The following is a 26,719-nucleotide window of genomic DNA, read 5'->3' as shown; positions in this document are numbered from 1 at the left end:
TGCTTAATTCATTTTTAAAATAAGATTTACAGCATTCGCTGGCTGGGGAATTCTGGGAGTTGAAGTCCAGACATCTTCAAGTTGCCAAGGTTGAGAAACACTGCCTTAAGGTATTTGTAGGGGTAATCTGTGTGATGCCCTTGCTGGTTAACAAAGGAGTTTGACTTTTGTGTGTGTGTTCAATTTTTATACTAGATCTTTAATTTCCAAATATTTACACCAGAAAGGCGATGTTCCATCTATGACATTTATTTGAGGAACGGAGTATTTCCAATTATCAGCCAACATTGAGATAATGAAGCTCAACAAAAAAATGTGAATAGATTTATAACAGTATGTGGTATTTGAGAGCTCTCGGGACCCTGTTAATAACAAGCCGTCCATCATAGCTTAACGAGGCAAATAGCCATGGGTCGGCTGAGGACCATTCCACAGCATAGACGCTGTCTTCATGTTCTTCGTAGGTAGCTATTATGCTATCCTGAAGTGGCTCTTTCATCCTGAAGTTCAAAAGAGAAAAAAAAAGGGGCAGGGAAAGAGAAAAAGCAAATGATTGAAGCAATTCTGACTTATCAGGTGCTGGAAAATGTCACATTCCTTCTCAAATGCGCTGTTAAAATGTGACGGGCACCGGAGAGGAAGAATTATCCAAGAAAACGAGATACAAACAAGCAAATGAAAGATTTTAAAATGGACACCCCTGGATCCTTTAATTATGTTTAACAGCAAAAGCTGTGCTAGGGAAGATTTGGGGGAGAAGATCCATTTGCACGCTTTCTCCAATCCGGCCTGTTAAGTCAGAGGAGAAAATGATGCATCAAAATGGTCGGCTAAGAACATATTGCAAACTGAAGTCCATAACGGCATTCCTTGCACACAAAGCTCCATTTTTTTCTTTAAAACTAAGATATGTTAAGTATATTGATATGGAAGCATAAATACCATCAACATAGAAGGGAGTTTGCTCAGAAGCGGAAATACACCAATGAGAGGAAGAGTGGGAAACAGAGGAGAGAAGAAAGATGGGAAGAGAGGGATAGGAGAGAGGGTAAGGGGGGAAGATGAGGAGGATAAGGAGGAGTGGAATGAAGAGAGGGGAGAAGGAGAAAGGAAGGGGAGTAGAGTAGAAAAGGATGATGGAGGGAAGAAAGGAGGTAGGAGAGAGGTAGAAGAAAGAGGTGTATGGAGAGCAGAAGATCTAATATGTTAAGTATATTGATATGGAAGCATAAATACCATCAACATAGATTGGAGTTTGCTCAGAAGCTGAAATACACCAATAAGAGGAAGAGTGGGAAGCAGAGGAGAGAAGAAAGATAGGAAGAGAGGGATAGGAGAGAGGGCAAGAAGGGAAGATGAGGATAAGGAGGAGTGGAATGTAGAGAGGGGAGAAGGAGAAAGGAAGGGGAAGTAGAGTAGAAAAGGAGGATGGAGGGAAGAAAGGAGGTAGGAGAGAGGCAGAAGAAAGAGGTGTATGGAGAGCAGAAGAGCTAATAATGGGTTTTTATCTTTCTGGGCGTTGATGACAAGTGGAACTGATGTAATTACTACTTAATACAATAGGATATTGGATATGTAATAGTATACATGTGATTGTATGTTATGAAAATGGAAAATAAAAAAGTATATTCAGAAAAAAAAAGCTCCAGTTTCAGATTCTTAGCACTGAAAACTATCAGTAAAATTATCAAAACATATTAGCCATGATGTGGATTAAAAAGTGGGACATGAATGTAAGTTTGAGAAAAGAGTCATGATGGGGGGAGGGGTGTTCCCGAAAACTGTATGTATTTTACTTATTAAATTTATATGCTACCCATCTTCCCCATAATGTGATTCTGAGCAGCTTGGAAACCACAAACAGATAAATAGAAAAAGATGTAAAATTTTTTAAAACCAAATAGCAATAGCAGTTAGACTTATATACCGCTTCATAGGGCTTTCAGCCCTCTCTAAGCGGTTTTACAGAGTCAGCATATCACCCCCACAATCCGGGTCCTCATTTCACCCACCTCAGAAGGATGGAAGGCTGCGTCAACTTGGAGCCTGGTGAGATTTGAACTGCCGAATTGCTGGCAGCCGGTGATCAGCAGAAGTAGCCTGCAGTACTGCACTCTAACCACTGCACCTCTCTCAAAGAAACCAACAGCCCAGGGGTGAGATTTTCTTACCCTGCAAGCCACCTCCAGGAGCGAGTACCCCGCCTTGGGGTCCCAAGCTCACCGCAAACTTGGCAGAGCCAAGTTTTAACGTCCTTCTGGAAGGCCAAAAGGATAGGAGCAGTCCTCACCTCCAGCGAAGGGATGTTCTGGAGCAGTCTTTCTCAACCTTGGCCACTTGAAGATGTCCGGACTTCAACTCCCAGAATTCCCCAGCCAGCGAATGCTGGCTGGGGAATTCTGGGAGTTGAAGTCCGGACATCTTCAAGTGGCCAAGGTTGAGAAACACTGTTCTGGAGGATTGGGGCCACAGCAGAAAAGGCCCTTCTCCTTGAATCCACCTGCCGGCGGATGAAATGGTGTTCCTTAGATACCCTGACCCATGCTGTCAAGTATTTTAAAGGTAGTAATGACCGAAACATCTGCATTGGCTCCCAAAGCAAAGAAAATCCATTTTGTTCTTCCCATGCTCTGTTTTTTTTTCACATTTCCTTTTAAAAATGATAAATGGGGCTTGTAGGAAAACCGGCGGTGTCCGCACCGCTTCTGGGAGAAAAAAAACCCGATGTTTGTTGTAACACATGTCATTGTCAGAGGACACTAATATCCTTTATTTAATTAGGTTAAGTTAATGAGGGTTTAATAAACAAGCATGGACTGTGTATTAATTGCCTTTTCTCCGTGCCAGGGTTTGCATGGGGGGGGGGGGAGAAGGGGTGTTCAAATGTTCCATCTAAGATTAGCCACGGGAGATGCGGGTGCGAAAGGTGATAAGAGAAGCTACTTTTTCTTCCTTTTGGTACTTTCATTTGGTCTTAAATTATTTTGTCGTCTGCTGAATTATCCTTTGGGGATTAAAGTAAACTGGCAACATATAGTGGACAAATACTTGCTTCTAAAATGCGTGGGACCCATGCAAAGCTGTATTTTAGGAAGACAGAGAGTACTTTTCTGCAAAACGCTGAGCAAGTTTCAAGGCCTCAGTGACAGAGCTGTCTTTGTGATTTTCAAAGTTAACTCTAATTATTTCCATATTCCACCATATTTTTATCCAAAATGCCTTAACCTTTTGGCAAGTCCACCATATGTGGAAATATGTAGCATCGAGAGAACCAATCTCCAACATTTGGGGAAATCCGAATTTACAACCCAACATTGGGTTATAAATTCGGATACATAGAAGCCAACTTTTTAGGATCTAAATGCCATCTATAGAACATCTTGTAGAAATTTTCTCTCAGGTTTTGGGCTTGTGTGAATTTCACATTTCTTACCCAAACTCTTTCCCACGTATCCAACATTATTGGTTCTTCAATATTTTGAGCCCACTTTATCATACAACCTTTAACTAGTTCTGTTTCGGAATCCATCTGTACTAAAAAGAGCCGAGGTGGCGCAGTGGTTAAATGCAGCACTGCAGGCTACTTCAGCTGACTGCTAGATCAGCAGTTCGGCTGTTCAAATCTCACCGGCTCAGGGTTGACTCAGCCTTCCATCCTTCCAAGGTGGGTAAAATGAGGACCCAGATTGTTGTTGGGGGCGATATGCTGACTCTGTAAACCGCTTAGAGAGGGCCGGAAGCCCTATGAAGCGGTATATAAGTCTAACTGCTATTGCTATTGCTATTAATACATTGTATATCCTCTTTATATGCATTAAACTTTGATCTCTTATTTGTTTAAATAAATTATCCTCGACTTGCATGAAACCAATTTTTTGATCTATTTTCCACCTGGCCTGTAGCTGTCCATACTGGAATCATGTTTGAATTACCCTTTCCTCTTTTAATACATCTAAAGATTTTAGTTGTAGTACCCCCCCTTTCTAGGGTAAAAAGCTGTCTGTAAGTAATTCTATCCTGTTTTTGTGCTATGTTCATGTTTTCTATTGCATGTCTAGGAATTGCCCACATGGGTATCTTATCATTTAATTTGTATTAATATTTTTTCCAAACCCGCAGCAAAGCATTCCTTAAAATATGACTTTTAAAGTTTTTGTCCACTTTTTTGTTGTATAACAGGTAAGCATGCCAGCCATATACCAAATCATGTCCCTCGATATTAAGTATCCTATCATTAGTTAATTATTGCTAATACTATTATTACTATGCTTGCTAGTGGTACCTAGTTTCAATTGTTAAGGGAACATTCACTTGTGGTGGCTTCCATTCATCTCATCTCAAAATCCCCTTTATGAGTAACATGCATTATTCAGTGGGGTTACCATTTCACTTGATCTGCTTAGGTGTGCAATTAAATGTTTGGCTGTCAAGGAAAGGAGATAAGGATAATTTACAGCGTGACCCGTCAAAAGCGCGGACGACAAAAGCGCGATTGACAAAATCGCGCCTTTGACGTCATCACAGCGCGACGAAAAAGATCGAAAAATTCAAATAAAAATTAATAAAAATTAAATTAAAGCAAGCCGATTCACATAAAGGTAAGGGTTAGGTTTAGGGTTAGGGTTAGGGTTAGGTTAAGGGTTAGGGTTAGCTTTAGAGCGTTAGCGTTAGCGTTAGGGTTAGGTTAAGGGTTAGCGTTAGGTTTTTCGTTACTTTAACGGTTAGGTTTAGGGTTAGGTTTAGGGTTAGGTTAAGAGTTAGGTTTAGGGTTAGGTTTAGGGTTAGGTTTGGGGGGCTTAGGGTAAGGTTTTCGCTTTATTTTTACATTTTTCGAACTTTTTCGTCGCGCTGTGATGACGTCACAGCGCGCTTTTGTCGAGCGCGATTTTGTCCTACGCGCTTTTGTGGTGGAACCATTTACAGGGTATACAGAAGTTTCTTCAGGTCAAAAAAACAACAAAAAAAACAGTGTTTTCCTACATATTCGTACAAGCCCCAATGTAACAGGCAGTATTTTTATTTTAAGATGTTGCCTTCCTTGAGAATTTTTATTAATATTGTAGGAAAGATAGAAATCATTATCCTGCAAATAATTTCCCATCCCCAAATGGGTGGAATATTGAATGATCAAAAACTATGTAATACAAGGCCTATGAAAACCAACTGCTTTACGTTTATTTATAAAGCTCTGTGGTAGCACAGTGGTTAGAATGCAGTGTCGCAGGCTAATTCTGCCCACTGCCAGGAGTTTGATCCTGACCAGCCCAAGGCGGACTCAGTCTTCCATCCTTCCGAGGTGGGTAAAATGAGACTCAGATTGTTGTGAGGAGGGGGAGCAATAGGCTGACTGTAAACCGCTTAGAGAGGGCTGTAAAAGAACTATGAAGCGGTATGCAAGTCTAAATGCTAATTGCTATTTATTTACATTTTTTTGTACGAACAATATGCAGGATTCACTATCTTTAACTTAAAACATCAACCAAAAAGTGTTGATTCTGACACGCAGCTTAAAAATGAATGTGGAGCGCTATGTGATCCTGAAAATTGAAAATCCTCATGTTGTTTGCATATAGCAGTGGTTCCCAAACTTGGCAACTTTAAGACTTGTGGACTTCAACTCCCAGCAGAGCTGGCTGGAGAATTCTGGGAGTTGAAGTCCACAAGTCTTAAAGTTGCCAAGTTTGGGAACCACTGGCATATAATAACGTAGTTTAGGGTTACCACAGCACCTCCAATTAGAAGTCATAGGCAAAACACTCCCCCCCCCAAAAATGACATTTATGATCACCAAAAATCACTAAACCAACTCTCAAATTGCTCTCCTTAAAAATTAAACAAAAAATAAACTTTCCCAGTCAAATGGTTAACAGTGTACAAAAGCGATTCTCAAAATGCCAGTCCGAGGGACAAAGAAAAGTGTTGAAATGCGTGGCACGACAAAACCGCGGTCCACTAAAGCGCGCCCGATTAAAGCGCGTACCTGACGTCATCAGCAGTGCGACAAATACGACCGCGGAGAAAAAAGGGCGCTTTAAAAAGCGCTTTTAAAGCAAGCCGATTCACGTAAAGGTAAGGGTTAGGGTTAGGGTTAGGTTTGGGGGGGTTAGGTTTAGATTTACGCGTTAATTTTAAGTTTACCGCTCACGGCGTGCTGTTTTTGTCGCGCTGTGATGACGTCACGTACGCGCTTTCGTCGAGCGCGCTTTAGTCTACCGCGGTTTTGTGGTGGAACAGTTGAAATGCCCCCTGCAGATGCCCTGTCTCTGCAGCTTCAGGCAAAAAGTGACCAACACCAGCATTTTTGGCAGCAAACAGTGGGATCTTTCCAAACAAAGATTGTGAAACAAAAAAAAAATGTGAACAGACAAACTTTTCTTAAAGCTCATTACCATGTTTTAGCCTTTTCTGTGTGGAGACAAGAATGGACTCTCCCTAAGAAGTCGTAACAATCCACTCAAGCCGTAGAAAGAAGGAGTAGAGGCTTCATGAACTTTCATGAGAAGCTGCTACCTCTGGTGGTTACTTAATAATACTCTGAACCAATTAAGCTATATTTAGATGGCAGATGCCAAGTGGATCAAGCCCCCCTATCTTTATTGAGCATCTTAACTCTGCTGTCCATCTCACTTAGGGAACCATCATCTATAAGGCATATTTTACGTGTGTCTTCCAAGAAGACTTCAAAAGCCTTGTTGGAGCAGACCAAGAAAATGCAGACAGGCTGTAGGGCATCCAGTTCAACTCAACAGTTCAATCCAAACTGTTATTGGGAGACACCATTCAATTAAGAGGTTCGACTGAACTGTCTTCAAAGTGAACCTTCATATCAAATTTCTGCACAGCCTTACTATTTAAGCATTCCTGTTTCAGACAAGGGACCACCAACAGACGTAATAGAACCCCAAGTGACCTATCTTGAGATCCTAGAACAGTGTTTCTCAACCTTGGCCACTTGAAGATGTCTGGACTTCAACTCCCAGAATTCCCCAGCCAGCATTCGCTGGCTGGGGAATTCTGGGAGTTGAAGTCCAGACATCTTCAAGTGGCCAAGGTTGAGAAACACTGTCCTAGAAGGTTAATCGTAAATTAGTGTTTCAGAACTGGGGGACGGGAAGGAAGAGGAAGAAGATATATAAGCCATGAGTAGCACAGTGGTTAGAATGCCCTATTGCAAGTTAACTTTGCCCACAGCCAGGAAGTTTGATCCTGACCGGCTCAAGGTTGACTCAGCCTTCCATCCTTACGAGGTCAGTAAAACGAGGACCCAGATTGTTGGGGGCAATATGCTGACTCTGTAAACCACATAGAGAGGGCTGTGAGCCACTGTAAAGCAGTATATACTTGTTGTGGCCTGCTAGAGAATCTGGCAGCAGATTCGGAGAGTGAGGAAGTTGGGGAGGAACATGGGCCAGTCCTGGAGTCCGGGGAAGGTTCTGATGAGTACTCTGCGTCAGAGGCAGAGATGGGCTATCTGACAGTTATCAGCTGCCTTTGGAGTTGGAGATAAGTGGGGCAGAAGAAGAGCTGGAGCCTGTTCCCAGTGTGCGCATGTGCAGAGCTGCCAGGAGAAGGGAACAGCTAAGGAACAAGGGTCGACTCAGGAGTAAAGCCACAGGTGGACGGTGAATGGCCCCTCCCATAGGGAATAAAGAGGAGCGAAAGGGGAGGGGAGTTTGCAGGAGACAATTAGTTCAATCCATTAGGGTGAAGATCTGATCCTGACTTCTTGCCAAGTATTGCCTGCTACAGAGTGGTGTTCGCAAGATATGGCATTTGGCAGCTCTCCAAGCCTGATAAAGGTTGTGAAATCTCTTGGAAGACTGTTGGCCGGGACTTTGCTAGAGAGGGATTCACTTTAAAACTAAATAAAAGGGGTTTTATCAGGATGAGGAGTTGGCTTCGTGCTTTTGGGAAGCCTAGGCCAGAACAATACTGTAAGTAACTGCTATTGCTACTGCTATCATATCTAACAAACATTAGTAGACATCATAGCATCCTGTTTCATATTTTTATTTATTTACTTTATTTATTTATTTGTCTTGTATGCCGCCCACTCCGGAAGGACTCCGGGCGGCTCACAATAGACAAGGGAAGGGGAAATAAATAGACAAAGACAACACTTTAAAAAAGACGCAACATTCACAATTTCCGTGGGGCTGGATGTTTCACAAGCCCCCCGGCCTGCTGGAGCAGCCAGGACTTGGTGGCTTTGCGGAAGGCCGGGAGGGTAGTAAGGGTCCGGATCTCCACGGGGAGGTCATTCCAGAGGGCTGGAGCTGCAACAGAGAAGGCTCTCCCCCGGGGAGTCACCAGCCGACATTGGCTGGCGGATGGAATCCGGAGGAGACCTAACCTGTGAGATGTCAGATGATTCCCTCTTCTGTCCACTACACCAGACTAATTTTCAGAGACTGACCCCAAGACATAGTATCATAAGCGGGGGGGTGGGGGTGGGGGACCTTCTCTATCCTCTTTCTCCATATTGTGACTAAATGTTTACGTCTCCTATTATCACTTAAACCAGTGTTTCTCAACCTTGGTGACTTTAAGTCCTGTGGACTTCAACTCCCAGAATCCCCCAGCCAGCACAGCTGGCTGGGGAATTCTGGGAGTTGAAGTCCACAGGACTTAAAGTCACCAAGGTTGAGAAACACTGACTTAAACCCTGGCTCATCATTCTCATATGGAGAGAGCCCTCGTCCCTTAATCAACTGCTTGGGCAACCAATTAGCAGTTAAGCAGACAGCAAATAAGGCTGCTGTGCACATTTAGCAATTAGGAAAAGGACACAGCAATAAGTGAGCAGAGAAACACCATCTTTTACAGCTCAAACTTCCAGATAAACAAATCCAAGTAATATTAAAAGGCTTAGATTTTAGTGGGCACAATAGAAATTTAGTGGGATCAAGTGGATTAATGAAACAAATCTGCCTCCGGAGACAAATGCTAGAGAGAGGATAATAAGGATGCTGTCGTCTATCTAGCATAATTGTGATTTGCCTTAATTCATGTTCTGATTTTTTTTTTTTAAACAGCTCCATGAAAGTTGATCCAGTTATGGAGCAGCAGGGAAAATAAAATTGGGAATTCCAGCGTGATCACACCTGGGATACTGTATGGTATTTTTTTTAAAATAATACTATAAAGAAGGTGAATTAGTACAACAGTTTTTGTTCAGCTCCATTATATTCTTAGGGCCTTTTTACTGACGGGTCATGCCAAATTGGAGCCACACAATATATTCAGCATCTCTTTCATTTGCTCTCATTCACACAACCCATAACCATAATTTTTAAACCAGAAGAGCTAGGTTTGGCATGCTGAACCAAAATTTGAAAAAAAAGGGCCCATTTTTGCAAAACACGAACCGTTTTGGGGAGGTTTGCAGAGTGCAAAAACTTTTTTTTTTAATTTGCCTCTTCAAAACCTTCCTGCGTCTTATATTCCAGTGCGTCTTATACTCCAAAAACTATGGTATGTTACATCATAGTTTAGAACCATGTACTAACCATAATTTTTAAACCAGAACAGCTAGGTTTGGCATGCTGAACCAAAATCAAGTACCGTATTTTTTGGAGAATAAGACGCACCTTTTTCCCTCAAAAAAGAGGCTGAAAATCTGGGTGCGTCTTATACAATGAATGCAGCATTTTAAAGTCCTGAAACCCCACCCCGTTCACCAAAATGGCCGTACATAGCTTGTAGGATGCTTTCAGAGTGCTCCTGGGGGCTGGGGAGGGCAGAAATGCCCCCCACTCCCCAGAAGCAATATATAAGCCTGCTAAAGGTTATCCATGCCCTTTTTGGGGACAAAAAACAGGCCCATTTCTGCGAAAAACAGGTGTAAAATAGATTCTTACTTGTCGTCTTGTTGACGGTCTTCTTGATCACTCAATTCATCATCGTCTACCAAGTGTCCAAAAGGCTCAGAAGAAATTGAGACCATGTTGGAAAGGATGACTCTGCTGTCACTGCTGCCAGTAAGGACTAACTGGTCATGGGAATGATTGTAACGCACGTTCCAAACCCTTTAAAAAAAAAAAAAAAAAAAAAAAGACAGAGAGATGATGATGAACATTGTTCTCTTGAGTAGTTCCTATTGCACGTTGCAACAAAATATGTTGGAGATATCTCAAGCTATCAAAGCTCATATTGTGACTGCAATAAAACAATTATTTGTCAAGAAGCAAGTTGACTGAGTCGATCAAATCTAGAGAGTATATGGTATAAATGGGTTAGAACCCCAGAATACCTGAACGTGGAATATCACACTAAGCTAATGCAGTACCATCACTAAGTTTATTTCCAGGGATTTTCAGCTAATTTACAAGGCTTTTTATTTCTTTTGTCCTGAGCAACCTAAGATAAAGTTTAATAAGTAATTAGCTGTAGAGCTTATGTTCCAAAAGAATGTAAATATAATTTAAGACTCGAAGGCTCATGTAAACTCTGGCTGTCTCATCTCCACATCCCCCCAGAAATTGACTGCCTTATTCAAATACCTTCACCATTACACTATACTGGACGGTGGGATGTTTATTCATGAAAGAACTATGATTATGGATTTAATAGCAATAGCAATAGCAATAGCAATAGCAGTAGACTTATATACCGCTTCATAGGCCTTCCAGGCCTCTCTAAGCGGTTTACAGAGAGTCAGCATATTGCCCCCAACAATCTGGGTCCTCATTTTACCCACCTCGGAAGGATGGAAGGCTGAGTCAACCCTGAGCCGGTGAGATTTGAACCGCTGACCTGCTGATCTAGCAGTAGCCTGCAGTGCTGCATTTTAACCACTGCGCCACCTTGGCTCTTCAACTTAATACATGCTACCAGGCTGAAAAAGAGGACACTCCTTTACTTTCGGCTAGACACGTTACGATCACGTTACCTTTCCCGAGAGCATCAATAACCCCCAGGCTCCTGCTACAAACTATTTCCCATTTGAAGTTTGAAGTTTATTAACATTTGTATGCCGCCCACTCCCAGGGGACTCTGGGCGGCTTACAGACAAACAAGGGAATATATAAAAATAAAAATACAACAATTTAAAATTCCACAACATACATACTACTTAAAATGGAGCTGGATGCTAATTCTACAGCCCCAGGCCTGCCGGAACAGCCAGATCTTATAGCAATAGCAATAGCAGTAGACTTATATACCGCTTCATAGGCCTTTCAGGCCTCTCTAAGCGGTTTACAGAGAGTCAGCATATTGCCCCCAACAATCTGGGTCCTCATTTTACCCACCTCGGAAGGATGGAAGGCTGAGTCAACCTTGAGCCGGTGAGATTTGAACCGCTGACCTGCTGATCTAGCAGTAGCCTGCAGTGCTGCTTTTAACCACTGCGCCACCTTGGCTCTTCTTAGTGGCCTTACGGAAGGCCGGAAGAGTGGGAAGGGTCCGGATCTCAACGGGGAGACTGTTCCATAGGGCTGGGGCAGCAACAGAGAAGGCCCTCCCCCAGGGGGTCGCCAGTCGACACTGACCGGCCGATGGTACCCGGAGGAGGCCCAATCTGTGTGATCTGATCGGTCTTTGGGAGGTAAATGGCAGGAGGCGGTCTCTCAGGGTTTGGGTTTCTAAAATTCTATTATACATAATCGACAAGGTTTGCTATCTGGGTAAGTTCTAAAACTAATTTTTGAGGGTTGGGGGGGACACCTCTAACCACTACTTGAAGTTCTCGAACCCTCAAAAACAGTTTAAAGACAATCTAGGAGCATCTTTTTTTTTTTAATTGAAAATTTTGAAAAAAAAAACTTTTACAAATGTTTACTTCCCTCCCCCTACCATACCCCCTCAACCCCCCCCCCAACCTCCCCCCCCGTTAAACTTTAAAACAGTTTAAAGACAATCTAGGAGCATCTTCAAACCTGCCAATCTTCAGTAAGGGGAAGGAACACAACCAAGTGAGCAAAAAATGACTTGTTTTATTGCATTTTTAAATATAACTGAGGCAATGGTGAAATTCAATTTTTTTTTGCTACCGGTTCTGTGGACGTGGCTCGATGGGCGTGGCAGGGGAAGGATACTCCATTCCCACCCCATTCCAGGGGAAATCTCCCTTCCCGCCCCGCTCTAGGGCCAGCTGAAGGTGGCATTTGCCGGTTCTCCGAACTACTCAAAATTTCCGCTACCGGTTCTCCAGAACCTGTTGGATTTCACTCCTGAACTGAGGCAGAAACAAATTGATTAAGGTCTCAACTGGAGCAATGGTCTAGTTTCTTTCTATTTGGATTGGTTTGTGGACCTGGTCTGGAACTGCCTAGACTTAACCCTGCATATGGTCTTCATGTAATTCCCTTTAAGGAAGAAACGTTAATATTCTTAAACTAAAATCCATTAAAATATTGTATTTCCAATGTTTGCATGAATGTATACGGAATACGTAACGTTTTCCCTGAAGTAAAGCAAAAATTTAGTATAATACAAACAAATTATTTGTACATATTTTATTAATTCAATCCAAATTATCCCCAGACCCTCACAGTGAACTGTCAAAGAGTCCATTAAAAGGGAATTAGCATTATTAATTGTGTTTTTAAGTTTACAGATCATGCCAATGTCTTCAGATGTTCGGCAACTGCAATAAATTATTAATCTATTAATAAGAAGAGATGTTAAAAAGTTGCCTCTTGTACTAAATGACTTCAAAGTTCAGGATTGTTTTCCCACATATATTGTTACCAAAAAGAATTGTGAAACATGAACATTATATCTTTTGGCAATACAAAAGTATTTCATTGTTAATATTCTAAAAAAGAAATAACTACAGCAAGCTCTACTATAAACACATATTAAAAATACTAGAGCCGAGGTGGCGCAGTGGTTAGGGTGCAGTACTGCAGGCCACTTCAGCTGACTGTTATCTGCAGTTCGGCTGTTCAAATCTCACCGGCTCAGGGTTGACTCAGCCTTCCATCCTTCCGAGGTGGGTGAAATGAGGACCCGGATTGTTGTTGGGGGCGATATATGCTGTCTCTGTAAACCACTTAGAGAGGGCTGAAAGCCCTATGAAGCGGTATATAAGTCTAACTGCTGTTGCTATTGCTACTTTTCAGTATGGGCAATATCTTCCTAGTAAGCGTTTGTGAGCTTTCAAAGTGTTTATTTTTCTTCCGTTTAATAGTCTCTGATTCTTAGAGAGTGCCTGATCAGATCACTGCAGTTTCTTTGGCAAGGTTTTTCAGATGTGATTTGCCATTGCCTCCATCCTAGGGCTGAGAGAGAGTGACTGGCCGAAAGTTACCCAGCTGGCTTTGCGCCTAAGGCAGGACTAAAACTCACAGCTTCCCAGTTTCTAGCCTGATGCCCTTAATCCAGGGGTGAAATCCAGCAGGTTCTGACAGGTTATGGTAGCGGAAACTTTGAGTAGTTTGGAGAATGCCACCTCTGGCTGGCCCCGGAGTGGGGTCGGAATGGAGATTCTGCAGTATCATTCCCCTGGAACGGGGTGGGAATGGAGTATCCTTCCCCTGCCTTGCCCACCAAGCCAAGCAATGCCCACCAAGCCACACCCACCACTGCCTTAATCATTATATCAAACAGGCCCCTTGGAAAAAAATTTAAAATATATAAGCTATATAAAATATTTGCTGTGCTGAGAAACAGGCGAAGATTTGTAATCCAAGGTGAACCTCCCTGTTTTAGAAAACAGGATAATAAAAATGGAATTTCAGAAAACTGCCAAATAAATTCACTTTACCAGTGGGAATGTTCTTCTAGTGTCTTCACTGCCTCGTTGACGTTTCTGGTGTCCCAGAATTTCACCTTGCAGTCATCGCCACAACTAGCCAGATAGTACTGTTTGTTGGGATTAAAATCTAGGTCCCGTACCAGCTGTCCGTGAGCATTTTCTATACAATATATTTGGCTGTAGGAGAAACAAAAAAAAAAAAAAAGATTAATCAAGAATAAATACATCTATGATGAATGCTAGGTAGGCTGCTAATAAAAAAAAAGGGGGGGGGCATGTTTGCACTGCAAATTTATCTATGTCCGTTTAAGGAATGATCATTAGGGAATGATTTGTTGCATCTGTTCTGGTGGCAAGAACTTCACGCTTTTAAAACTACCGTCTGAACTGAATGCCTGGGAAAAGACCACTTTTTTGTGAGCAAACAATCTGGGACCTCCCATTATATGAACGCAGAGCTTCTGACACCGAGATACACACCACCATATCCATCCCTCTCCTCCGCATTGCTCGAGGGCAGCAGGTAAGGGGGAAATAGCTATTCGTTAGTTTCTCGTCTTTACCATGCTGGCAGTGTCCCTGAGAACTTGTATCCATGCCAAAGTCCATCTCCCGTGTAGGAAAATGGGGGACAAAGAACTAATGAGTCGACCGAGATCGCCATATGTGCATGTCACGGTGCCAGAGATGAAACTCAGATGTGCATCACAGTAGATTTGCAACAGGGTGGATGCTGGTTACAGAAACCTCTTGCTGGCACCGACTAAAAAGTGAACGTGCTGTTTCCTTCTCACGTTATTGCGAACTTGGTTCGTTCTTCTGGCACCCAGCGACAGAAGCAACTGTCAGTTTAAAAATGAGTATCTTGAAGTAGCACGGGACCAGCAACACAGAAAAATCTACAGAGTGCATATGGCATAATTATAAGCTGTTATTGCAATAATTAGCAATAGCAGAAGCAATAGCAGTTAGACTTATATACCGCTTCATAGGGCTTTCAGCCCTCTCTAAGCGGTTTACAGAGTCAGCATATCGCCCCCAACAACAATCCGGGTCCTCATTTCACCCACCTCGGAAGGATGGAAGGCTGACTCAACCTTGAGCCGGTGAGATTAGAACCGCTGAACTGCAGATAACAGTCAGCTGAAGTGGCCTGCAGTACTGCACCCTAACCACTGCGCCACCTCGGCTCTAGATAGATAAGAGATATGGATAGATGGATGGATAGATACGGTAGATAGATAGATAGATGATAGGAGAGATAGATAGATAGATAGATAGATAGATAGATAGATAGATAGATAGATAGGCAGACAGATAGATAGGCAGACAGACAGATGGATAGAAATAGATAGATAGATAGATAGATAGATAGATAGATAGATAGATAGATAGATAGATAGATTAGATAGATAGCAATAGCAGTTAGACTTATATACTGCTTCATAGGGCTTTCCGCCCTCTCTAAGCCGTTTACAGAGTCAGCATATATTCCCCCAACAACAATCCGGGTCCTCATTTTACCCACCTCGGAAGGATGGAAGGCTGAGTCAACCCTGAGCCGGTGAGATTTGAACAGCCGAACTGCTGAACTGCAGTCAGCTGAAGTAGCCTGCAGTGCTGCAATTAACCACTGCGCCACCTCGGCTCTTCAGTCTTGGGAAACAATATCAGGACTGGGAGCTATTTAAAAAAAAAAAAGATACCAAGAATTTATACCCCCCCCCCCCGGCAATTTCTAATAGTAAAAAGAGAAAATATTGGATGTTTTAATAAGGAACTTTTTAAAAAGTCAGTACAATCGATTCTCATTCTTCATAGAATAGGTAGTCCTTGACTTATTATCACAATGAAAATTCTGGTCCGCTGATGATACAACAATATACAGACTTAAAACCCAAAATATTCCTGTTGGGGAATTTTTACCAGAAACTTACAGTAAAGAAAATGTATATTTGATCATTCATGTTGTAAAAGCAGCTAGAATTGTATTTGCCCAAAACTGGAAAAGCGAAGCGATTCCCACAGAGGAGAATGTGATTAGGAAAATATTAGAATATGTAGAAATGAACAGATTAATACTGGCAATGAAAGAGAAAGAACAGACTGATTATTATATTATATGGGAATCATTTTATCGATGGTTAGAGAGTAAATATAAGAATTAGAAGTAAAATTAGCTGTGTAAAAGTGCATCAATATTTAAAATAATTAAGAAGAGGACTAGAATAGTATTAGATATTTAAGGCATTGGTATTAAACTGGAATAGATAATCAATATGATTGTAAATTTGAATTGTAATTGCACAAAATATTTGTACCCAGACGACATACAGTTTAATGGCGATGGATTGTTTATATTATAATAAAAAAATCACGACTCAAAAAAAAAAATTCTGATTCACTGCTAAGGAAGGTGGTTGTTAAATGAGTTGAACCAATTTGACGACCCTGCTTTATCAGTTGTTAATCTCTGCAGCTATGAAATGAACCATGAGGTTAGGCAAATCTGGATTCCCCCTTCGACTGGGCTTGTCGGGCGTTAGGCGAGGAAGTGACAAATGGCAATTTCATTTATCCCAGGACTCTGCAACCACTATAAATACATGCCGCTTGCCAAGCACTTGAGCTCTGATCATACGACTGTGGGGTTATGGTTGAAAGGGTGAGGACAGGTCACAAGTCACTTTTACTAGCACTGGTGTAACTTCGAATGGTGGCTAACGGATTGGTTGTAAGTCAAGGACTTACTTGTAGCTGTGTTCCACAAAGTCACCACAAACCCTGAATCAGAGAATATGGAACCAAACAGGACACTTGTTTTCAGCATGAGAGCTGAAACAAGAAGGAAGAGGGTCAGCTTGTAACTGGGTGTGACTTGAACTTCTGCACATGTCTTTGAAGGACTATGAAAGCACCACAACTATCGATATGGGTGTGTGTGTGTGTGTGTCACAATTAAATTTTAGCAAGGAGGTGAATTCGCAAATATGGAATCTGTGAATAATGAGGACTGACTCTATTTTTAAGGAAGAAAGCGAAGCTGGAAAAGGTGAGAGGGAGAATCGCCAACATACCCATGGGGTATCGGTTCCTTTCCAAGAACGCGCGTCCCATAACATTATTTGTGGGTTCTTACTGAAGTATCTTGATATCCAATCTCTGCCAGGAAGTGACACAAAGAGGAATCTTAATTTGTTTTTAAAAAATTGAAGCTTCAGATCTTTTAAAACTGTAAGCCAAAGGGCAAGGACTATCCTGTTTTTATTATTCTCTAAGCCAGTGTTTCTCAACCATGGCGACTTTAAGTCCTGTGGACTTCAACTCCCAGAATCCCCCAGCCAGCTGTGCATTTGCTGGCTGGGGAATTCTGGGAGTTGAAGTCCGGACATCTTCAAGTGGCCAAGGTTGAGAAACACTAGCCTAGAGGCTGTTGATAATGAAATTAAGGCTATCTTAATGATAAGATGGTTCTGAGTTTGGGGTTCTTTCGTTCACGGGAAACTGCCATCTTTAGTCTTGGATGGGTGGCACTGCCCCGGAGAGACTTGGTACATAATCTAGGCCTTCTCCTGCCCAAGGAGCAGATGTCAGCCATGGCCAGGAGGTCCTTTACTGAACTGTGGGTTGTGTGACAGTTATGTCCTTTCCTGGACCAACAATTCCTGCTCACAATCCCCCATGTCTTAGTCACCTCCCATTTTGCCCTCTGCAAAGCTCTCTATGTGGTGTTGCCCTTGAAAAATAACTGGAATCAATTGGTTCAAAATGCAGCGGCACCACGTGGTTTTGTACAGGCCTAGATATGCATATGTGTCATCTCTCCTGCAGGTCCAATTCAAAGGGGAGGTTGTCACCTCAAAGCCCTACATGGCTTTGGGCCAGGTCATTTCAAGGGCCATCTTTTCCCAACCCATCAGAACAGGGATGCAGATGGGTCCCCTCCATCTGGCAGGACTAAGACAAAGAGTCTTTCCATGGTGGTTCCTTCCCTGTAGAACATCATCCCTACAGAGATAAGGTTGCTCCCTACTTTGACACGCTATGCAGATCAGGAATTACAATTCAATCATGTTCCTTTATATCAGTGGTGGTGTCAGCCTCTGCTTTGCTGCTGCTTCGGCTGCCATTGTAACGGGGAGGGGGGGCATGGTATTTGGGAGGGGAATCATGATGTGCTGGAGGAAGATTCTAGACGCTGACTTGACCATCCTACTGCGCATGTGGAGGAGGGGAGTTTCCCGCCAAGGTTAACTGTCCGGCATTCCACCCTGGTGATGCCTTTTGAAGATATCTCCCACCTGACAGTTGGGTGCATTATAATTGGACTATGGACTGGGTTCCCAAGGGGAGGGGATTGAATTATACATGATATTCTTTGCTTTCGCGCCTAATTAACCAGATTCAGCTTAGCTTTGCTACTGTTTGTTTATAATTAGTAAAAGTACACTTGATTTCAAACAAATGGAGTTGAGTGGTTTCTTTCCTGATTATTAAATGAAGTCGCAGCTGACAGGTGGGTTTTATGGCCCGGCAGGAGCCGTTAGAGCTGCCACCAGACTCCGACAGCAAGGGGGCTGATGAGTCGGCCTTGGAGGTGGTGGAGGACCCTGGACAGGGTGTCGACTCCGAGCAGGGCGAGGAGAGACTGGTTGGCCACCAGGTGGCGGCAGAGCATTGGATCAAAGGGAATGTTCAGGAAAACATTTGGGAGTTGTATCAGGATGCATGCAGACTTAGGTCTACTCAGCGTAAAGGACAAAGGAGGAAATACAGGAGATGATTGCAAGCAGCTGTTGCTCATTGGGATCCTCGCCTGAGTATAAAGAGACTGCTGGCGCCACGCCCTGGTTGCAGAAGTCAACGTTCCGTTCCTGTTTGAGTGATGGTTCTTGTTCGCGTTCACAACCCGAGAGAAGCCAACTTGGATAAGTGGTTTTGAGATAAGAGAAGCCGGGTTTGCATTTTGTTATGAGTTATAGGACTTCTGCCAGAGCTATAATCTTTGTTTATTTTGGGCTTGCAGCCAGCAAGAGCTTGGACTGATTAAAAGAAACCTTTTGAGTTACGTGGCTTTAGGCTTTCATTCCTGGACGGAGAAAGGGGGGTCAGAACAGGTGGGTTGCCAATTTTTTTTACTAATGGTTCGGGCGCGCTCCCGCATGATGCTTCTGCGCATGCATAGAAGTGCCCGGGCGGATGGGCAGAGCCTCCCGCCACCATTACCTGTTCGCCCGATCTGGGCCGAACCAGCAGCAATCCACCTCTGCTTTATATCATCACTTATAAAGCCCTTCATGGTATTGGACCTGGGTACTTGAGAGACCGCCTGCTGTCAATTAACTCCACTAGACCGATTAGATCCCACAGATTAGGCCTCCTCCGAATCCCATCTGCCGGCCAATGCCGATTGTCTACCACCCGGAGGAGAGCCTTCTCTGTGGCTGCTCCAACCCTCTGGAACGAACTCCCCGTGGAGATTCGGACCTTCACCACCCTCCAGGCCTTCCGCAAAGCCCTTAAAACCTGGCTGTTCGGACAGGCCTGGGGCTAAAGAATTGTTGCCCCCGTCTCGAATGGTATGACTGTTGTGTGTTTTAAATTATATATTGTTTTGTGTCATTTAATTTTTTGTTTGTATCCCCCTTCCCTGGTTGAGTTGTGAGCCGCCCTGAGTCCCCTTTGGGGGAAAAGGGCGGCATATAAATAAAATAATATATATATATATATATTCAGGACTAACCTCAGTCACATTATCGGTATGAATTCTCAGGGCTACAATCGCCTTGAGAAGGGAAGGAATGCAATAGCGTTCTTCAAATACTTGAAAGGCAGAAAAAGTATTATTTTTAATTTCAGGATGCAAAACATGGAATTACTTATTTAATGTACAGTAACGCTGATTTCCATGAATGTTAGAAAAAAAAACTTCCTAACGGCAAGGACAGCTCAACATGGGAAGCAGTTAGTCAAAGAGGAGGTGGGCTTCTTTACATTGAGCAGAGGCTAGTTAACCATCTGATTTTAATTGGATTCTTGCACTGAGAAGGAGTGAATTCTGTCGAGTTCCAGCTCTATGATTTTAGGATTCTAACAACGTGCAAATCTAATCAAGCATACCACAATAAAATGAATTAATTTTTTAAACCCAAGCAATTAACAACAGAAACCAATTAAAAGCAGTGAAGGCTAAAATATCACCAAAAGATAATCTAAAAATACATACACTACATTATTTGGGTTGGAAAATTAGCCTACTCTAACTCAGTGTTTCTCAACCTTGGCAACTTGAAGACGTCTGGACTTCAACTCCCAGAATTCCCCAGCCAGCATTCGCTGGCTGGGGAATTCTGGGAGTTGAAGTCCAGACGTCTTCAAGTTGCCAAGGTTGAGAAACACTGCTCTAACTTATTCTATGTATGTGTAAATTTGAAGGCTGGCCTGCAAATTTAGATGGTTATGGGAATAACCTGATATTGTCACAGAATTCCAGTACTTCAGGAGTTGTTCTGGAGGACATTCTCCCCTGCAGCAACAGGCACTGTATGTTATTAATTTTATTATTCAATAGCAATAGCAATAGCAGTAGACTTATATACCGCTTCATAGGCCTTTCAGGCCTCTCTAAGCGGTTTACAGAGAGTCAGCATATTGCCCCCAACAATCTGGGTCCTCATTTTACCCACCTCGGAAGGATGGAAGGCTGAGTCAACCCTGAGCCGGTGAGATTTGAACCGCTGAACTGCTGATCTAGCAGTAGCCTGCAGTGCTGCATTTAACCACTGCGCCACCTTGGCTCTTCATGATATTATTATTTTATATACTGGTGGAATCACCTTGACTGAAGTGGTAGGTAGGTAGGTAGGTAGAGATAGATGATAGAGAGACAGAGGGATGGATGGATGGACAAGCAGACAGACAGAAAGGCATCCGGTGGCAGCCAGGCAGACTGCCAGAGTATTTCTCCCCCCCACTCCCCAAAAAAGTCAACATCTTTGTTTTTAAAATTTAGAAAGCTTGCTAAATCAGCATCTAGGAATTGAGGAGGCCAATTAACATTGAGCTAACGTGTGTGAGGGTTTTATTGCCGTTACTGTTGTTGTTAAATATCTTTTAATACATTTCCACAACTCTGCGTGGGCACGTGTCGGTATGTATCCACACCCACAGATATATGGTCCTTTAGTCCTCGTTTCACATATATTATTTGGCATGTAGCTTTTGCAAGCCATTTAAGTTTGCTTGAATGAAGGACTGCAAAGCAGTACGAATAAACACATGAATAACAAAAGCTTGGGAGCACGGAGCCGTCTTTATCTGGAGAGCAAAACAGAATTAATCTTCCGGGGGAGATGGGGAAATCGTGGCGGAAAGGCCTGTTTCCGAGTCACTGGAGCACGGGAGAATTGGGAGTCTAGGAAAACCGTCTCTCGCACAAGCTCTCTTCGAGATCTTGTGGCCCAAGACAAGGAGAGGTGAAAGGAAGTCTAGTTGATTGCTAAAGAGGCTGCCAGCAGAGCCAGAGTGGGTGGGGGGGTGGGGGGAGAATACGCACGATAAGAAGATGTCACGGACTGGCTAACCATTTTGTTTAATAAGGGCCCACCAAACGCACATGTGCTATGTGCTATGCACGCTCTTGCAGAAAACAAAAAGGGAGAGGGACTGAAAAACACAAAGCACTTTGAACAGGCGTTTTTAGCATTTTCTAATTGAACTGATGTGTGTGTGAAAGGGGGGGGCGGGTTCTATCAAGAAGCATAATTGGGAACAATGGAAATCCTCCCCATGAGCATGCAGGAGACATAAAACTGAATTTAAAGGCATCTCCCCCTTTAAGGCAGGGGAAGTTATTACAAGACATCCGTCTTCCAAGGCTAGTGATAAATTACTGTGTGCTAAGGGGATAAGCTGTATCTTAAAAAAAGCTGGCGCAGGCTTCTGTTGTCATGGCAACAGATGTGCACAACATCACTCCTCTGCTTATCAAAATCACAACTCGACCAGGAAAGCAGCACTATATTTTTCTTATACTGAAGTATTAGCTTTGCTAGCATTCAAAATTGTGATATGTTGCAACCCCAACCTTAAATAAAATGTGTACCAAGATGCTGGCTGTTAACGGAATGGAAATGCCTGGTGTGTTATCTTACACCATCAAAATCAAATAGGAAACGGAAAGGGGGGGGGGTTCCTTTATTTAAAAAAAAGGGGGGGGGAAGAGAAGAACTTTTAAAAAGGAAACAGGGCATCAGAATCAGCCAATGTTTAAATCCAGATCCAAGAGGTAAAGGCTGTGTTGGTCTGTTCTGAACCGTTATCAGCTGACTTCAAATTTTATACAATACTCGCTCAGGGTAATCTATTTCATTTTATCTCATGGGAGATTTATTTATTTACTTCCGCCAGAGAGGAAGGGGTGCATCTCATTAGATGTAAGGATAAGGGGAACATACGACAGGTTAGTTATTAAAAAAAGCAATGGCAGGTGAAAATGTGATAGGTTAGCTATTACATGCCAAGCCTTCAAGCTGGAACAGCGGTTCCACCACAAAACCGCGGTAGACTAAAGCGTGCTTGACGAAAGCGCGTACCTGACGTCATCACAGCGCGACGAAAACATCACGCTGTGAGCGGTAAAGTTAAAATTAACGCGAAAACCTTACCCTAACCGCCCCAAACCTAACCCTAAACTTAACCCTTAACCTAACGCTAACCCTTAACCTAACCCTAACCCTAACCCTAAACCTAACCCTTACCTTTACGTGAATCGGCTTGCTTTAAAAGCGCTTTTTAAACCGCCCTTTTTTCTCCGCGGTCGTACTTGTCGCGCTGCTGATGATGTCAGGTACGCACTTTAATCGGGCGCGCTTTAGTGGACCGCGGTTTTGTCGTGCCACGGGAACAGCTACTACAGTAACCATTATTGCTGCCCATATTTTTATAAAAATGGAAACCGAAGGATCCAGCCAAAAAAATATCAGGGTAACCGACTGGTGTTTTGTTGCAAGGACACAAAGAAAACCACGGTTCTTACTTCATAGTGCGGATATCCCATCCTCGAATGGCTGTGTCGTTGGCTGTGGCAATCTGGCTACAGTTGTGGTGAGGACTCCATTTCCCCGACGTGAACCTCAGCTGTCCTTTTCCTTCCAAGGTCACTGAATTTGACAACTGTGCATCGGAAAAAAACAACCCAAATCAGCATCTCTAATACAAGGTTAATCTGAGCAATAACAGCAACGGCAACTTAAGAGGTAATAAACAAGCAGAGCAACGTGAATCTCAAAATCACGGGATTATTTTTAGGTTGGATGACAGTTCCAGTCTAACATTCCTCACTAATGTCACGCAGGCCGTGTGTTCGCCTATTCGGTACAACTGTATGCATACTCTAAAGCAGTGTTTCTCAACCTTGTCAACTTGAAGATGTCTGGACTTCAACTCCCAGAATTCCCCAGCCAGCGAATGCTGGCTGGGGAATTCTGGGAGTTGAAGTCCAGACATCTTCAAGTTGGCAAGGTTGAGAAACACTGCTCTAAAGCAGTGGTTCCCAAACTTGACAACTTTAAGACTTGTGGACTTCAACTCCCAGAATTCTCCAGCCAGCCCCCCATTTGACTGCCTCCTTCCTTCCATCCATCCATCCATCCATCCATCCATCTTCTCTCCACCCATTCTTTTTCCAGCTATCCTTCTATCTCTCCCTTATTCCTCCCTCCCTCCCCATTTGACTACCTCCTTCCTTCCTTCCTTCCTTCCTTCCTTCCTTCCTTCCTTCCTTCCTTCCTTCCTTCCTTCCCTCCTTCCTCAGAGCCGGCTGGAGAATTCTGGGAGTTGAAATCCACAAGTCTTAAAGTTGCCAAGTTTGGGAACCACAGCTCTAAAGGACTATCTAGAAATACTGTTTTATTTTTCTTTCTTTCTTTATTCTTTTTGTTAAGTGCTGTAGGACTAAGAAGTGAAAAAGCTCTGACAATTATGCTTTAAACACAACAACTTTGGTCTCAAACAATTGATTATATTGTTGTTGTTGTTTTTAATCTCAATCATTCAAATATTAGATGTGGACTAATCTATTTCCCTTCTCAGTGGAGAACCTATTTAGACTGTGGGAATCAGATTTGGGATTCCATCAGTGGGCAGAGAGGAAAGTAGATGTCCCTAAATTATTTTTTAGCAGAATCTGCTTTGTGGGGTCAGAAAGCTTCTGTACAAAACTTTCCAGTCCTTCTTGGTGTTTTCTCTCTCCAAAGTGAGAGATTACACATGCCCAATTCGTAGCTCAAACTACTTCCTTAACACAGCATTTTTTAATGCCAATGATAAGCCTGAATTATGAAATATAATTAGCTCATTATATTCATTAGACAAAATGTTGAAGGTAGAAACAATTATCTACAATGGAGCCAGGCACTGTGAGCTCGATTATTGGATTACTTTTTGTCTTAACGCTTACTAGCACCTAAACCACAAGTATCCTTTTACAGAATAGGAGAAGATGGAATTATAAATCTGTATATTTGTATCTTCCAACAGATTTGCCTGGGCATTCGGCCTTCCAGGTTCTTGTACACCCCTACAAAAGTTGGCTTATATATGATTTTGCAGCATTTAAAATGTTTGAAACATTTGCAATCTAAGCCACAGTGCTAATTACCACTAAATTTACTTCTTAACATTGAATAATATTTTCCATTTCTACTCAACACCGTTTCATAGTATTATTCCGAATAATGTGCATGCAAGTATATGGGCATACACAGAATGCATTGAAGGTCTAGATCAGTGTTTCTCAACCTTGGCAACTTGAAGATGTCTGGACTTCAAGTCCCAGAATTCCCCAGCCAGCATTCGCTGGCTGGGGAATTCTGGGACTTGAAGTCCAGACATCTTCAAGTTGCCAAGGTTGAGAAACACTTGTCTGTATAGACCTTCACTTTGTATTGTTGAATCCAGTACAGGTACTCCTCGACTTACGACCACAATTGAGTCCGGAATTTCTGTTGCTAAATGAAAAATTTGTTAAACGAGTTTTGCATTATTTTACAACTTTTCTGTTAAGTTAATCACTGCAGCTGTGAAATTAGCTAGTTACACAGTTACGTGAATCTGGTTCCCCGTTGACTTTGCTTGCCAGAAAGTATCAACCCCAGAACTCTGCAACCGTCATAAATATGGGTCAGTTGCCCAGTGTCTGAATTTTAATCATGGGACCATGACCACAGCTGATAGTTTAGGATTATCACACTTGAACATAGCAAACACTGTTTGAAGTACTTTGGACTCGATATTTTATTGTTGCCTACCATAACATAGGCAAAGTTACCATCCTAAAAATAAACAATAGTTTATTTTTAAAAGCTAGCCTTTTTTTCAAAAAAAAAAAATGCTATGTTATTTTAAGGCAAGAAGCAAAAACAAAATAAAAAGAGAAGTTTAGGGACAAGAGAGCTACCTAGAAATGCCCTTAAAGTGGGAGTATGGGAAAAACATTATGGCTGTAATGAATCAAGGAAGTTATGGAAATAAGGAGCTCTTAACATTTTTGTAAGGGATGGAATGCACGAATGAATGTTAATAAGGAAGCCCAAATAGTTCATTAACCACAAACCATAATGCCCTCAGAAATAATACTGGGGCACCTTAAATAAAAACTATTTCCTAATCTCTGCGCTCTTCTATCTCCCCATCTGTATCGCTATATAAATATTCAAACCTACGTTGGATTTTATACCCATAAGGAAAGAAGACGGAAGTATGAGCCTAACATGAGAGCTTTAGGAAGGGAAGATGTTCTCCAGCTTCTGCAAGACACAAAAATCTATGATAGTACGGAACAAAAGTTGATCTGGTACAATACTGCTCAGTGGATCCTAACACCTTACATATACTATGAAGCAAAAATTCAATTCAAAATTCAATCCACGCATTTTGAAAATCAAAATCCTGAGGTGACTGAAGTTTAAATATTCAGGTTGTAGCAATAGCAATAGCAGTTAGACTTATATACCGCTTCATAGGGCTTTCAGCCCTCTCTAAGCGGTTTACAGAGTCAGCATATCTCCCCCAACAACAATCTGGGTCCTCATTTCACCCACCTCGGAAGGATGGAAGGCTGAGTCAACCCTGAGCCGGTGAGATTTGAACCACTGAACTGCAGATAGCAGTCAGCTGAAGTGGCCTGCAGTACTGCACCCTAACCACTGCGCCACCTCGGCTCTTGTAATGCCCGACATGTATAAAGAACAGTGACATTCCACTGAAACCCCCAAATTTGGTGTTGGACTGAACACTGCTGGATAGAATCAGGAATCTCTTTATTTCACCCAAGGAAAGAAATATAAGTTTCAATGATTTGCTCTTCCTCTTCACTTTTGCTCATTTCATCATTCCTTGTTGCTGCAAAGCCCAAATTGCTATAAAGAATTCTTAACCTCCATGAAAGATTTGTGACGAAACACGGTGGAAAGATAAAAGTTCATTGTGTGAGGGGATCTTGGTCATGGATGTTAGGATCCAAATTATTATTCCATATCGGCCACAGTTTTGTAATTTCCTTTAAAAATGTTTGTGTCTGTGTCAATGAACAACCTTTGGGTGATGCTTCATACCTGGGGATAGGAGGAGCATGACGGAATCTCAAAACATAGAAAGCACATCTACAGGCTTTATTATCCATCTTCATAATTAGCAAACCATCAATTATGCACAACGGCCGAATGTATGGAAATAATCTTAATTTGCATAATCAGTTAAGCACAGAAGTCAGCGTTCCAGGGCCCCAAAGATGGAGCAATTCTTTTTTTTTCCCTTTCTTTCCCCCCCCCCCCCATTTAATGCATAACACACAGAGAGCTTTCACTTACGGAGAAATTGTCCAGGCAACTGAAAATGAAGTGAACAACGAGTTAATTTGAATCTTTTAATTTGGAGGAGCTGCACAGCTAATGAAAGCAATGTGCCAGTGATCAATTTCTGTTACTGAATCCAAGCGGAGTGCACGCCAAAGCCGAA

General features: G+C 42.5%; 1 protein-coding gene across 1 annotated transcript in view; it reads right to left on the bottom strand.

The window, feature by feature from the left end:
- Nucleotides 1-233: 233 nt before the first annotated feature.
- EIPR1 (EARP complex and GARP complex interacting protein 1) overlaps nt 234-26,719 on the bottom strand; it is a 73,884-nt gene continuing 47,398 nt past the window's right edge. Inside the window, exons 6-9 of the mRNA XM_087702752.1 lie at nt 22,740-22,876; nt 13,712-13,879; nt 9,861-10,028; nt 234-500 (exon numbers count right to left, since the gene is read on the bottom strand). Coding sequence (XP_087558878.1) covers nt 326-500; nt 9,861-10,028; nt 13,712-13,879; nt 22,740-22,876 — 648 coding nt within the window. The 3' untranslated portion in view covers nt 234-325. The remainder of the gene's footprint in view (nt 501-9,860; nt 10,029-13,711; nt 13,880-22,739; nt 22,877-26,719) is intronic.

The sequence above is a fragment of the Thamnophis sirtalis genome, unplaced genomic scaffold, assembly GCF_051295495.1.
Source record: "Thamnophis sirtalis isolate CommonGarterSnake01/CBP01778 unplaced genomic scaffold, rThaSir2_p1.2 scaffold_16, whole genome shotgun sequence".
Taxonomy (NCBI): domain Eukaryota; kingdom Metazoa; phylum Chordata; class Lepidosauria; order Squamata; family Natricidae; genus Thamnophis; species Thamnophis sirtalis.
Note: the sequence above shows the minus strand (reverse complement) of the source record. Positions and strands in the feature narration are given on the sequence as shown.